Below are 15,741 nucleotides of genomic sequence, written 5' to 3' on the forward strand. Positions count from 1 at the left end.
CACAATCTGGTCAACTTTGTTTTGCTGTACATGAAACAGGAACTGTTTCTGTTGAGCACTTGAAATAACCAAAGCCAAGCCTAACTTCATTTCAAATACTGCAACTTGAACAGGCTGAATTACATCATTAAATGAGGCATATTCTTCTGATAAACGACTTACAAAGGAGGTCGATGTATCCTGAAAAATCAGAGTTGTTTTCAAGATTATGAGACAGAAATTGTAAAAGAGACAGAAAAGTAATATTCTGAGATGGATCACAGCTACAAGAGAGGAAATATACTACAGATATTTCCTACGGATTCCACAGGAAAAATATCTACCTGCCAGTTACAAGCTTCGTCTATCAGTTGAGTAAAATTTCCATCAACTGAATCATCCCCATATTCAAACCTTTTAGCCAATACCAAAGAAGATTTCACCCATTTCAAAAAATCGGCACAATCACGTTTTATTTTCTCATACTTTGCAGGTTCAGGGCGATATACAAGCTGCAAGGAAGAACAAACTTGATATGAATCATTTAGGTAATCCAATCAGGAAATTCCAGAAATCATCTCCCTGGGATAGGAATTCAGAGAAAAGACTCATAAAGGCAAGTCATGCTTTTAATAATTAATACTCTTTCCAACAACAAAAATAAGGTATTGAGAGCATCAAATGCAACAAACAAACTTAAGTCAGAATATCCATAGTGAAATTTATTTATTGCACAACCTTTGCTTCTAGCCTTTTCTGCTCCCTTTCAAGATTTTCAAGTGTTGACATAAGTTGGCTCTGGCTTTCTCCTGCGGAGTTCATTCCAGCTAGAAGAGCACATTCTTCTCTCACCTATAGGACAAAAAAAATTGTCTGATGAAATTATCATACTAAATTTCATAGAAAGGATAAAAAAGGAAAGAACAAATTGACTAGAATAGTCAACATATCCTGTGAACATACACTAGAAAACCCTGGTGCCACACTCTCATATTGTACTCAACAAAATGAAATTTATCTCAAGCAAATAAATATAGACACTTCATACCTCAAGCTCAAGCTTAATCATGGAGATCCTTTCTTGTAACTGGAAGTACTTAATCCAATATTTCAAGGTGGGATCAAAGTCATTTGAGTCATATTGGTTTCGCAAGAGATGAAATCGTAACTCCCCGAGGTGTAACCAAGCCTTACCAAGGTGGTAGACAAAACCTATGAAGGAAACAAAAAACCTATTTGTTAGTAGAGAGAACCCCAAAAATACATTAGTTTAACTTAATGAAGAAAAATGTTCTTTTAATTGAATTTCAAATGAGAAAAAATAGATATTGAAAGTCAAAGGAGGAATTTCCGTTCAACATCTTGCTGCAACTAGGGGTTCCTTTTAGCTATTCACTCTGTCACTACGTATTTTTTGAATTTTTTTAAAGGCAATGGACAAACAAATCAAGGAGAGGCACCCCTTACAATTAAGGATTGGAGGTTACCCCCTCTTCAGCTAAAGCATTAGCAACATCATTGATTAATCTAGGGACTTGACTCCAATCACAAACTACAACTCTGGACAAGTCTTGAATTTCAAAAAAAGAGGACCAATGGCACCTAGGAGATACTTCTTGCCAGAGCACCAGTTGATGACACACTCCACATGAAGCTTCCCATGAAAACCCTCGCAGAATATTATAAGCCCATTCCTAAAAGCTTGAAGCTTAGCAGAGGAGTCAGAGATACCAAGGGACCAGCAAAAGAAACAAATGTCTCAGCATTGGATTTTTCTAAAAACATCCCCGAAACTGAAAGAACTAGGATTGACAAAGGAGGATCATTGAAATTTAACTTGAGAGAGTTTGGCAACCAAAATTCCAATTACTTGTATTGAGCATACCCTTAATCTCCTCAAAGTCTTCAAGTGACCAAAGCAAAGAGACAACATGAGACTTAATTTTCTCAGCAACGGCAGTCCAAGTAGAGGAACTTTGATTGTAGCATATTTGGTTTCTTTTCCCACCAGATCCCCCAAGGAATAAAAGCTAGGCATGCCAAAAGCATGGTTCTGCCCAATAACAGCAGGGAAAACCAGAGTAAACAGAGATTTAGTCGTAAAGAAAGTGGGATGAAATAAGCATATCAAAAAGGCTAATGAAATAGCTCCTAATGTGTCAAGAATCTGCAGAGGTATCAACTTGACAGCACAGCAAACAGGAAGTGCTTGACAGAATTGAGCCACGCCTAATTAAGTTCACTCATCAAAATTGCCACCATGAAGTACACTACATTAAAAAAGTTTGGGGGGCCAGAATGAGACCAAGCGGAAGAGACAGTAAATCAAGTAGAAGGAACTCCAGTAACCAACTTCTCATAACAAGAGGCGACAGTAGATTGACCATCAGCCAAAGGACACCAATCATCTTATCTGCCTGAGTGCTCTTACTATATGTTCGTTACAACTCCTGACAAGGCTGCAAATCTCTAAAGCTTCATCATCATTAAAATCCGGCCTGAAATGTGGACTCCAATTGATGCTCTGAAGACTATCATTCTCAATGACGCTGGAAAGAGAGGCATTCTGATTTCTGGCCAGACTATATAGAGCCTAGATTTTTCAGAGATGCATTTAGAATCCAAAGATCAGACCAGAGATGAAACTTACTCCGGTTGCTAGCTGAGAAATGGATGTTCGGATTGAAGTGATAGAAAGTATGGTGAATATACCTCCACATAATGGATAAGCGTCTGAGAGAACCTCCTCCAAACCATCATTTGCTTCCATCTTCTTAGTGACAAAAGAAACCCATGGAAGAGTTGGATGGCCATTGAGTCTCCAACACCATTTAGTGAGAAGGCCTACATTAGTTTCTATAATTCTTCAAATTTCCAAAACACCCTCCATGACAGGCATACAAATATCATTCCACTTAACCAGGTGATATTTAAACCCATCTGAAGATCCTCTCCAGAAGAAGTTCCTCACAAGCTTCTCCACGCAATTAGCAACACTAACAGGGCAGTAAAAGGAGAGAATATGCTGGAATACCAACGAAACATGATTGAATATGCTGGAATCCATAGAGATATCAAGTCCTCCAGTGAGAAGAGGGAATCCCAAATAAATACCAGGAAGAGAACTGGAACTATACCCCAACTGAGCGCCATGGAGTCAAGAATAGATAGATGGAAATTAAAACCATATAACGTAGTCTTTTGCCCCGACATCAACTCAAAGATGTTTACCAAAGCTTTGATACGAAGAATCTGCTCCATTATACCATCACCAGAGATAACAGTATCATCTACAAATTGGATGATAGAGTTATCCATCATGTCATCCATAAAATTGAGCCAATTCCATTCCCTTGCTAGTTTGAACAGACTTGGGAGACCCTCAGCAAATATATTAAACAAAAGAGGAAAGAATGGATTCCCTTGATAGAGACATCATGAGCTCTTGAAATAACTGCTTGCACTACCATTTATGGGAACCAAGTACATCTCAGAAGAAATAAACTATTAGTCCAATTTCTCCATTTGTTCCCAAAGCACATGTTAAACAGTAAGGAATCAAGATATCAAAAGCCTTCTTGAAGTCAAGCTTTAGCATGCTTCTTGGGGAATTATTGCGCTTGAAACAATTAACAACTTCATGAACTGCCATAGCAGCATCTGAGATGAAATTAACTACATAAACAAGCTTTGCTCCTTACTATGATCTGAGGCAGGATGACTTTCAGCCTATTAGCCAAAATTCTTAAAATGATATGTAAGAACGAGAGATCCAGCTAATAGGTCAGAAGTCTGAGACTTTGTCCACATTTTTTTTTGAGATTTAATTTCTCCTTTTTTTTCTTTTTATTGTATTTCTTCTTGTAATTAGTCTTGTACATACTCTTTTGCTAAAGATGAAATCTCTATCCATGTCACGAGTAAGAGAACTTGCCTAAATACACAATTACATAAAATGGAGATAATTAATGTTTAGCTCCAACTTTTACCTTGATCAATGCTTTCAGTGTATAGTTCTCTCAGCAAAGGTTTAACACTCAAATCAACCAAAGAGGCCAACCCACTATGGTTCGAGGACTTGATGAGCAGCTCCAACAAGGAAAGTTCTTCTGGCTGCAACCCAGGAAAACAAACAGTTACAACAGAAAAAGGAACCTCCATAGATTTTATGTATGTAGTAAGCAATACCAGAAATATATTATTGCAGTGACATCATTATGTTTCTCTTGTATTGACCATTTCAGGCAGCTCATGGAAACATTGCAATTTGCATAAGCAGTTTTGAGGATGTGTGCGGGCTTTTAATAGATCAACACAAGAAACCGACTACTTACATCCCATGTATTACAAAGAACTGAAACTCAAGTTAGGACCAATGCCATGATGGCCATCGGCAAGCACCTAAAGTTGATAGGGACTAACAACACCAGCCATCCCCACACATAAAATTTGGGGAAGCTCACCAAAATGTTAGGTTTGTTTTTTAAATAAAATTCAATCAGGCATGCATTTTGTGCACATAGCCTTTGACCATCACAAAAGGAAGACCATGAAGGAATAACCTAAACATTCATCATGTAGACCATCTCTACCGCAACTACAGTGCCCCACTCTCATTGTCTCCCTATGCCTTCCCACTCCCTCACTCCTGAGTCTTTAGGTTTTCTTTCATAAAAAATATTTTGAAGTTCTTTTAATGAGGAAGAACATACCATAATGCCATTCTTATCAAAGGACTTGAAGATTCTCTCAATCGCTTGAAATTTGTCAGCTTCAAAAGCTTTCTTGTGTGAGAATATAATCTGAGATAAACGAAGAAGTTAAAAATTTTAATTAAGGAATAAGACAAGCTTAAGGTTAAATTCATAAAAACTTGACTTTACAAGAGTTATACCTGCTTGAAAAGAGTCCAACACAGAGATAGAAGAATGACAGAAATATCCCCATCAAAAGGAGCATCTTGCCAAAGATTACCAGAGGAAACTCTAAGCTTCAAACAGTGGAAACGATAATCCTTGATGGGATACACACTTCCACTAGATTGAGCATACAATGGAACAAGAAGAAGAAGAAGATATACACCAGTATAAGTAACTTTGTTTCAATAAAATTCTCAGCACTTCTCAAAAAACAAAAAAAACAAAAAAAGGAACAACAATGTGATATACTACATGTGCTTAAAAAATAAAAATAAAGATAAAAGGAATATAAAATAACTGTCATATTTAAAATGAGATGAGAAAACTCGACAAGATAATAGTGTGCAACCAGAACAGGCTTAAATGGGAAAAATATTTATGCTAATCACTGAATCCAATTAAAAATAATAATAATAATGCAAATTATTACTGCTATCACAGTGCAGACAATGAATTTTTTGACATTAGGCTATGATTGAGCATTCAAGAATGAAGGTAGTAACAAGTGAAAGACATTGTCGAAGTTCACCAGAGTTGTAGTGGCTAACACATAACATGACAGGTTAGTTACTGGACTGGCAGTTAGATGGACACTACAAGATCCTTACTCCAAACCTGCTCTTTTCTACTCTGTTTTATTTGCAGTAATCTTTAATAGTCACTGACACATGGCAAGTGCACATCCAGCCCAAAATTTTGTGAACAGCCCCAATTGGGCCAATAATATACGTGTTGACCAGCCAATCAAATTTATTTGAAAATGGTGGAAGGACCCAACAGCATGAACCAAAAACACTATAATCCATAAAAACAGAATCAAGACACATTAGTTAGCATGTTGCTGGCAATTATACTGGACAAATAAGGGTCACAGATTTATAAATACATTTCAGAATAGATGTTCAATTATCAATGGCACAAAGCAGTCTCCGCAAGATAATGAACATTTTTCATACAACCATGTCATCCCCTAATTAGTAGGATGGTTAGATTTATCTGCATGACATTTTCTAAAAGTGATGCATCCAGCTGGGACACCCTCAAATGATGGTCAACATCACTGACAACTTGGATACCAGCAAATTGAAATATACCGTAGGCAGGGTTTTTTATGGGCACTTAACATGAGCCAAGTTCCTGCCACTAAACTTTTTTCAGACAATTTCATCATGCCAGTATAGGTCAACAGAAAACTAACAATCTTACTGGATCAACTCACAGAATGGAAAGAAAAACCAATGTCTCAAAAATGTGGACTTACAGAATCTGATTGACAGTTACTGCTATTGTAGGCTTAAATAGAATAGAAGGTACCGCAGCTTGCTTAGAGTTCAATTCAGCTAACTTCTGCAAGTAGAGCAAGAAAAAGGCGAAGATGCTTTAGAATCTTTCAAAAACCATAATAGCTATCTAAAGGAAAACATCATAGAACGAATAAGTTACCGCAAAGTGTTTCTGACTATGGATCCACAATGAAGAGTGCCATTTAAACCACATTTCACAAACAAAGCTGGGCAGTGTTGCACCCACTCCTGAAACAAGAACAAAACACAATGAGAATCACAAAGAACAGAAACAGAAATAATGAGCAGGAGATACTTCATGAGTCATCCCCACTTGGACATGAATCGACAGAAGGAATTGCATCCAGTATCCACACAATTTTCTGATGTGATAAGAAGTCTGTTGGTGGTCTCGACGTGAAAGTCAGAGAAAAATCAAGGGCATACTTCAAACGCTTAGAGACATTGGATAGAACCTGCCAGTTGAAAAAGAAATTGTATCACCAAGATATCATTTGTCATTGATGCCATTCCCCCAAAACAAAGAACAGGAGTGTCTTTCAAAGATACTGTCATGCTGAGAACAGCCACACGATTTATTTATAAAACAATAACTATAAACGAGAGTTAATCTTACCAGCTCCACTCTCTCTCCAGGGTTGATTAAGATGCTTTGTAATAGTACTTGAAGTAGTTGCAGATCAAGGGCAAAACTCTTCCTCTCAAGTAAGGGGAGAGTCTCCAACCAACAATCTACTGCTGGATCACTATACAAGATCATCGGCCCAAATGCACAACAAACTGATGCAGCATTATCTTCTTGAGTATTCTCTTTGACCACTGCTAAAACCCCTTCGAGATTATGCTTTTTATACTGAAGCATCTACAAGCAACAGATCCAGAATTCAAGCAAGAACAAGTCAACAATAAAGTCTGTACTCCTAAAATATTTGTCTGTGCTTAAGTTATATTTTTTATTTTTTAAATGTTCTTTTCTTATGTAAATTCTCTACTTAGGTTATAACTCAATAAATGAAACTGACAAAGCTTTTAAACATATTACACTAGAAAAAACAGTGAGAAATTGCATGAAATAGAGTTGAGATAGAGAGAGAGATGAAGAGGGAGTAAGGACAGAGACCAGAATTGAGGAGACGTGATTCCGGATTAGAGGAGAAAAGCACGACCACTAATCTTTTCATAATAACTCAAGTGATGGATAGAGGAAAAGACACCTCTACCCCTATATACACCTTATATTTCCTTATACACAAGTCCAAAACTCATGTAAATTGGACAATAGGCACTCCTAAACTCCCTGAATCCAATGACACTCTTCTAGATACAATCAGAATATTGTGAAATGACGAAACCACTCTCTAGTACATTTAACAAAAACGAAAAAAAAAAAAAAAGACCACAAAGTACAGCTAGGTCCCTGCCCCACATATGTGTGGAAGCTCCAATTTTGACTCAAGAACAGTATTTCATGAAAAACCATCAAGAAGTATTTCAACCAAAAAAATCATTAACCTTTATCGACACAGAGCTTTCCATGTCAAGGGACCAAAAGAGGACATCTCAAACTTAGTTTTGCAGTACACCTTCGTTCCCAAAGATTTTTTGTTGTTGAGAAAGAGTGCAAACAGAGTAAAAGCCAGTCTAATTTACAAACCAAAGATAAGGCAGAAGACAAAGACCCTAAACTAGAGTAGTTAAAAACTGACAACTAAGACATTGACCACAAGCCAGGTCAAGTGGAACATCCACCATTTTTGAAGAAATTCAGAACCAAGGAACTCATGCTTAGTGATGCTTCAAAATAGCATGTCTGGTAATTAGTCAGCTGAGAGAAATAAAGCAATACAATCACAAAAAATAGCATGTTTGCATGACTTGCAAACATGATCTAAAAAGCATTTTCACCAGAATACAGTCATGAACAAGCTCTACAGGTAGATTCAGGAGGATTCAATATAAATGCTTTAAAAAAGTTGATTACAGATGCATGCTCCTCCTTCCCCTTTGTAAGACTTTCACTCAAGTCCTCATACTTAAAACCTCCCATGTGACTAGTAAGAGTCAAAGGCCCAAGTCAGCAGAAGGTTCAATATTTAAGCACTTCTTCCCTTGAGTGATTTTGTCCTACTGTATTTTATCAGTCCCTTTGTTCTAGGAATTTCATAAACAAATCCTACACACATTATTCCCACAAAGTAGCATCAGTGGCATAGGGATCCAAAGAAAAAAGTAAACCTGAGATATCTCCTCCAACTGATTAACAACAGCACCAGCATCTTGACAACTCTGAGTGGTAATATAAGAAGACATGCAAACACCTGCAAAAGCACACGCACATACACATCATATGAATTATACAACTTCATGAAGAAGGTAAGCTTTAACCAATAGAAGAACAGGAGAAATCCCAACAGATGCCAGAGAACAGAACAGATACCTTGCAGTGCTAGGTGTTTTAGTTCCACATTAGTTGATAGAATAATGGCAATCAAGTCACGACTTTCTGAAAAAAATTAATTAAATTACTTTTCAGCTGATGCCTATACATATTTGCTTCATGATAAAACATCTACTTATAAATTTAATGCACATAAGTTACCGTAACACATTTTATTCCATGATCTCATTCTCAGAGGCCACACAGAATCGCAAAATATTAGGAGTTCCTGCATTTTAGAATATGCACCAGCAGAAGTTGGCATAATTGGATGACCTCCATGTAACCAAAGCAAGGACTTCGATGAACTAAAGTTCCAAACAGAGTTCTCCAGATTCCTGATCTCCATCTACAACAATAACGACAATTAACCTAATGAATTTGAAATTGATTGAACACCACCAAGAACTCAATTCATTTCAATTTGTTTATAGTTGTTCCAGACAGTCTTTCTTTAACTGCCAAACTTGAACAGAAAAAAAATAAAGAAACAAGAACTAGAACAGGACAAAAACTCAACAAACAAACAGAATGTTACAGCAATAGAATTCCTTCATCTAGTGAAATTATGTTTACAATTTTCTGTCATAACAAAGGATATAGGAAGCTGCTGATTGAGGGAGACTTTAAAGTGGTCATCAGCTGGTGCTTTGGTTCAGCCTCCCCCCCTGGCAGCATTGGCCAATTACTTCATCTATTGCAAATATTGTACCTTCCATTTGTTGTACTTGGAATCACATTCCTATGTCAGCCAATTCTGTGGCTGATAGGCTAACTAAATTTGGAACCTCCCAGCAATCTCTCATTGTTTGGGAGAGTTCCCCTTCTTTGTGATCTTGCTCTTTTGAGCCTTTTAATATAACTCAGCATTATTTCAAAAAAAAAAAAAAAAAAACAAAGGTTATAGGAAGAGAGCTTCACAGAGAGATCTATGCATTTTGGTAATTATTGTAAAAGATCCTTTTTGTAGGGAAGCTTTTAGAAGCCTTACATTTCACATCATACTCTTATTATACTGTTTATTGAATGTTGATTACACACACATACCCCTGTTATCCCACTAACCCAAAGGTCCAAGCCACTTACGGTACATTTTTAAACGAGGAAAAAGGAAAATGAAAAAAAAAATGAAGGGCAGAAACAAATATCTTAATAACATTGACATTTTAGACATGAGTATCATTGCCACCTTTTAATATATTGTCTCAGAATGTGTCAAAATCACTTTCAAAGTGCTGAAGGTATCGAAAAGGTATAAGATTGAGAAAAAAAGGTTACCAAGAAAGAGTCAATGGCACCCAGTATAACATCCGCAACACCATGGAAAGTATCAACACAATCAACATGTATATCGCGTAATTTGACCACTTGCTTCTTCAGATAATGCCAAGATATCACCATCATTTCTCTCTCCTCAACTTTCCGCGAGTCACCTGAGCTAGGACCTCTGACTTTAATGTATGCAGCTGAGCTCCATGTGGCTTGGCCTACAACCTTACCATCATTACTTCTGCAAGAAACAGAAGCATCCCAACACATTCTGTGTTGTTCAATAAGCTCACCAAATATCTGCTGCAGTAGATCAAAGCCAGCAGATTCTACAATGACATTAAGCACTTCCTGTTCCACCTTTCTCAGGGATTTAAACACTGGCAATATAGCCAAGTACAACTTTTCACTGAATGCAAAGTTATCTTCTCTGCACCACTGTTGCAAAGCATGCCTTAGCAAAGCCACAGAACGGATTGAATTTCCCAGAAGCATTTTTTGAGTTGTCAGTTCATCTTTCGTTGCAGCTAATTCTACCAACTCCAATGAAAGCAGAGGATATGGTTGCCTTTCAATGTCAATTTGGAGATTCAAAGCAATCTCTTTCCAGAAATTAATGACATGTTTCCATATTATGTGATCTCTTTCATGATCAAGAATGGTACCTAAACAATCAAAAAATGAGCAGAAGGGTTCTAGTTTTGAACCATACAATTTGAACCATGATAAGTACAACGTGAGATCGCTTTCAGTAGCTTGTTCCAATACCCAGCTAGCTGCAACAAAGAGCTTCTTATTCAAAACATTAATGTATTCTGAGCTTGTTAAATTCGATATAATCATGTTCAACCTCTGAGGTTCCAAGAAAGGATAAAGATGATGGTATAGCACATTAACAGGAAGCAATGCCAGCAAGTGTTGATGTTCACTAGTCTGTAAAATTTCCTTGTTTCTAATGGCAACATTATAAGCAGCACATTGAGCTCCCAAAAATTCCACATAAGTACAGTTTTGTTTGACACAGGCCTCCTTCGAGTACCAAAGAAAACATCTCAACTTACGTGGCATTGGCCATCCTCCAGGCAGAAATATCGAACATCCTTCTGAGTCATGTCCTGGAAGTTTAAATTTTAACAAGATGTTTTCTTTCACAAAGTTAACAATACCCGCTCCCTCAGCCCCACCTAGAGAAGAAAGATATATGTGCTCCCAACTTTTATGCAGAGCCCAAGTAAGCTTATTACCAACCACTAGAAGCTGTTGGAATAGCTGAACCCAATAGTTAAGCTCCAAAAGAGTAACACTCACCCCGATAAGTGAACCTTGATCTCTGGCATATATATGAGCTTTAGCCATTGCATCAATCAAACTCCTAACTGGAATACCAGAAACAACTAAAAATCTCTTCAGTTCCTGTTCCTCAGCTTCCTCACATTTACAACTATCAAGTGCCCAATGAGGTGGCATCATATACACTTCCACTCCTCTATTACGCATTGCCCTTGAAATTTCACCATACTTAGGATTGACAGTAATGAACAGTTGAAATTTTGGGTGGGCCTGAAGAACCACAGGCTTACCATCTACAAGACCACACTCATTCACTGTGATTGACCCAGTTGGCTCCACCAAGGAGTTGATTCTGTCAAGAACAGTGGGATTGCAAAGATTTGCATTCTCCAAGAGAACCCATTCACCACACTCAATAGCCTTGACTAATCCTCCTATTACCCACTCAAATTTAGCCTGAAAGGACTGGATCTTATCATTTTCTTTCAACTTTAAAATAATCTTCAGGGATTTATCTAAGTCTATACATGACCATGACAAAGGCAAGGGATACTCTTCAATATCAAGCTTCAGTTGTTCAATGATCTCAACCAACTCTTCTAGCAAAATGTGAGGCCTACTTTTCCAGTTCTCTGCAAATGCTGAATGAAAATCTGAAACAGATGTACTGTAATTTATTTGAGATAAAAACATAAACCATCGAGAAATCAAACCCCTGCAGCCTCTTGTTAATGTTTCACTTGAATATTCTGAAAGCAGACTACAATACTCGTTTACACAGTCCTCAACTTGACCAATCACTGCACGAAAATGACGAAAGGCATTATACTGCTCAAAGCATCCAAGCAATTCGGAGATATCTGTTCCCGATGAAAGATTTAACTCATGCAAGGTGTTTCCAGTCAGTTGGGCAAGTAATCTGATCATTGAAGTTTTCCCAGATGATGAAGGACCCACCACAATGCACAACCACTGGTGCTGTACACAATGAAGTGCAGTCTCCAAACTATGCCTAATATGGGGCAGCATATTGAGCTGGCTTTTCATCATTTTGGTCGGTTGAAAATGATTTCTTTTGCTAAAGGCAGAGCCAACGATTACGTATTGAGGATTAATTTTAATTTGAGGATAAGGATTTATCAATGGCCTCCTCCCAAAGACCTCCTGATAGAGACGCAGAACTTCTCTCCGATCAATCACTGAACGCATCCTTTGAACGTATAGTGTATTCAGAAAGCAATCAGATTTAGATTTCTCAGGTGCACCTAAAAATTCAAATGATAGAAAAGGGTCATCCCAGTACAAATGTAAAAGTTTTGAAAGCAAAGCCTATGAAAGATAAAGCAACCATCTGACCTTCAATCATCTGACATGATCTAATAACATCTCGAAGATTGAACTCCCAAGGAGAGCCGTCCAGGCCATACTTACGAAGCACCATAGTTTCCTCGTATAACCGGGCATTAAAGCAAATCAGCTTCAAAAGCAATGATCTTGGAATTGATGGGTAAAGTGAACTGCATATGGAAAGGTAGTCATGCTCACTTAATTCATCCACATAGACCTGCAAAGTAACAATTGAACTTCAGAACCTCATTAATGACAGCATCCAGTGCTATGGAACAAAATGAACATTAACTCTAGTTTTTATCCGTAAAGCCAATGTTTTTCCACTAAACCTATAACATAATCTTGATTAAGAAACAAACCTTTGTGAAGCGATTGAGGAAGGACTTAGGTAAGCCTTTTCGCCCACCACCCTGAGAAGGAGGATTTTGACAGGCAAAAACTCTGAAGGATGCTGGACACTTAAAAGTGACCCCGAGTTCTGGAATGTAAACCTCAGTCCTGTGGTCTAAAATAGCATTTAAACCCTGCAAATAACATTCAGTAAACAGTAAGTTAACATGAACAGGTAAAACCATGGAAAGGAAAACGAGAAACAAAAGGAAAACCTCCAAAACAGACTGAGGAGCCAAATTAAGTTCATCCAAGAGAACCCAACTTCCATTCTTTAGAGCCTAACATAACAAACAAAATGATGAAAAGTTTAATTAGTTTCTTCAACGAGCTTTCACAAATGTATTTTAAAAGCAATGAAAAAGTAAATTCATTAAGAAAGATCAAATAAAAGCAGGAAATACATGGGAAAGAAGTTAACCTGCAGAAGGATTCCATCAGACCAAGCAAATTCCATCCCGTCCACACTCTCACTTTCAACAGGCAAGTCTGACCCCAACAGATCCATGATATCCGTCTATACAGAACAAACATTTATTAGAACAAAGCAAACAAATTTCTATGAGGTGGTATCAGAAAACATTAGTCACAAGCATATAAAAATACTAGAACCTGTTCAGATAGGTTTATCCGCACAACAGCATTGCCTGAAGATTCAGCAAGTGCAACAACCAAACTTGTTTTGCCAACACCAGGACTACCTTCTAATAGGACTGTAAAACAAAAAACAACTCAAGCTCTACAGAAGACCAGAAAACCCAAATTTTCAGAAGTAGAAGAAGAAGATTTGGACAACTTGATCCAAAAAGAAGCTAGACAAAATAACCACTATTAGAGCATACAGACCAGGCTTTGGTAGTTGCAATGCCCGTAGTACCCGCAAGGCATTCCGACATGTGGTTGGTGCCATAAACTGAAATCCACCCTGCTTGCATGGCTTATCACCTGAATACACAGATGTATAGCAGTATAAAGCAATTTACACTTCACAATCTCAAGACATTGAAATGAATGGTATCCCAATCAAGTAATACAAGAGTGGATTGATAGCCGCCTCCTATTGGTTTTTTTGAAGTTGAATTTTAGTAGCAGTTATTCATGAACATAAATATTGCAACATGCTCTTTTAGGGCCTACTGAAAGATGCAATTCCCTGGAGACGAAGAGTAATCCTGTGGCATCTAAAGCATTTTATTGATGAGTTCATTGTTACATTACAACTCAAGTGATCAGGAAGTGTATCCCTAGAGCAGCAAACCAAGTTTCCGATAGTGTAACCAAGAGTCAAGTTCCTAGATCTTTGTGCTATTGAAGGGGTCACTTCGCCCCAGGGACATGAGCTCTTTCTTCTCTCCCCTCAAAAATATTGCTTCATTAGTTAACAAATACTTTCTTTGAGTAAATAATTAATTAATGAACACTTGCAACAGTTAAAAAAAAGAAAGAGAAATGTTTTCAAAAGAAGAAGAAACATTTCAGAAAGAAGACAAAGAAGGAAAAGCATGGTTACGATGAGTATTATACTAACATAGAATAGTCATAAAAGAAAATGGAGTACCTTTAGAAATATAGAATGGAGTGATACCAAATAAATGATCTGATCCATTGCAAAGGGAGGTTCCTGCAATCTTTTCTGAATGACCCCAGCCATAATTTTCAATTTCAGAGAGCCGTAAATCAATAAGAGGCAACTTCACCTAGAAAAAGACAGTTACTGATCAGCTTCCTATGCAGGAATGTTTTTTTTATGAGCCAGTTGAGCTATGAAAAATGATAACACAACAGTACACATATGTATTGATAGAAGATAAGAACAAAGAAATAACTAAGTTGCTTGACAAGTTATTGATTTTAAGTTAGTACCCAACTTTATGCTAGCCAGGAATATTTCTATAACTTGGTGGCTAAGACACATTATTAATAAAAAAGTGATATATAGAGGACCTTCTATAACTCATTGTGTTTTTCAGGACTGTTTATCTGCAAGCCAACCCATCTGTAGCAAAAGCAGCAGCCACCAACCCATTATGACACACCAGGCTTGGTTACTCCAGTTGTGACAACATTAGGTTCCATCCTTCAAGTCCATGTCTGACTTATAATGTGAATGGTGTTAATTTAATAACCATCACCGTACATCCTATCCAGAGAAAGATGTTTGAGTCCTTTTTTTTTATTCTTGTCAAATGAACTAAGCATGTAAAAAAGGTTTCTCACTTTCATCGACTTTGTTAATAATATGAATAGTTATTCCAGAGCTACCAAGCTTCTTTTTTTTTCTTTTTTTTTTTTAAATGATCTTTTTTAGAAAAATTGCTTTCAATTTTAAATTAGTTTGTCCCATGGAGAGTATCCAATATAATGCTCGTTTGGCAGATAAATCCAAAGAATATTTGTGTTATAAAATCTACTTAGGGGTATTTTGGTCATTTTAATTCAGTATGTGTTACAGATTTTTATGTCATCTAACTGTACAAGTCTATAGTTTGAATTTCATGTGTTTTGAGTATGTAGAATGGGAAATATAAGGAGTCAAGTTATTAACTATAAGGACAATTGTGTCAGTTCTTTCTGGAGCTCTTACTCCCATCTCTTTTTCTCCTTTCTCACTCTCTCTCTATTTCATCTTCAGTTTTCACTTTTTCTAATTTGTCTTTCTAGTTTCATCTTCTGTGTCAAAAGAGGCATATTGCACTAAATTCACATGCCTACACACCATGCCAAATGATGTGCTCAAAGAGAAGAAAAGATTCCTGAATTTTGTTTGCTTCTTGCTGGAATATAATCTCACCTTTCTCAAATA

General features: G+C 37.1%; 1 protein-coding gene across 4 annotated transcripts in view; it reads right to left on the reverse strand.

Moving 5' to 3' along the window:
* LOC137934665 (midasin) overlaps nt 1–15,741 on the reverse strand; it is a 60,898-nt gene that overhangs the window by 12,824 nt on the left and 32,333 nt on the right. For all 4 annotated transcript variants that reach the window (XM_068779125.1, XM_068779122.1, XM_068779124.1 and 1 more), the window contains exons 26-47: nt 14,497–14,635; nt 13,785–13,883; nt 13,551–13,651; nt 13,360–13,455; nt 13,154–13,219; nt 12,908–13,072; nt 12,555–12,762; nt 9,918–12,463; nt 8,802–8,988; nt 8,640–8,705; nt 8,438–8,520; nt 6,819–7,064; nt 6,516–6,657; nt 6,342–6,430; nt 6,160–6,245; nt 4,874–5,015; nt 4,692–4,781; nt 3,969–4,092; nt 1,028–1,191; nt 718–831; nt 324–491; nt 1–180 (exon numbers count right to left, since the gene is read on the reverse strand). In XM_068779125.1, the coding sequence (XP_068635226.1) occupies nt 1–180; nt 324–491; nt 718–831; nt 1,028–1,191; nt 3,969–4,092; nt 4,692–4,781; nt 4,874–5,015; nt 6,160–6,245; nt 6,342–6,430; nt 6,516–6,657; nt 6,819–7,064; nt 8,438–8,520; nt 8,640–8,705; nt 8,802–8,988; nt 9,918–12,463; nt 12,555–12,762; nt 12,908–13,072; nt 13,154–13,219; nt 13,360–13,455; nt 13,551–13,651; nt 13,785–13,883; nt 14,497–14,635 (5,301 nt within the window). The remainder of the gene's footprint in view (nt 181–323; nt 492–717; nt 832–1,027; nt 1,192–3,968; nt 4,093–4,691; nt 4,782–4,873; nt 5,016–6,159; nt 6,246–6,341; nt 6,431–6,515; nt 6,658–6,818; nt 7,065–8,437; nt 8,521–8,639; nt 8,706–8,801; nt 8,989–9,917; nt 12,464–12,554; nt 12,763–12,907; nt 13,073–13,153; nt 13,220–13,359; nt 13,456–13,550; nt 13,652–13,784; nt 13,884–14,496; nt 14,636–15,741) is intronic.

Source organism: Aristolochia californica, unplaced genomic scaffold, assembly GCF_029961685.1.
Source record: "Aristolochia californica isolate CCGP_79_NKW_82.1479 unplaced genomic scaffold, dmAriCali1.0.hap1 SCAF_6, whole genome shotgun sequence".
Lineage (NCBI taxonomy): Eukaryota > Viridiplantae > Streptophyta > Magnoliopsida > Piperales > Aristolochiaceae > Aristolochia > Aristolochia californica.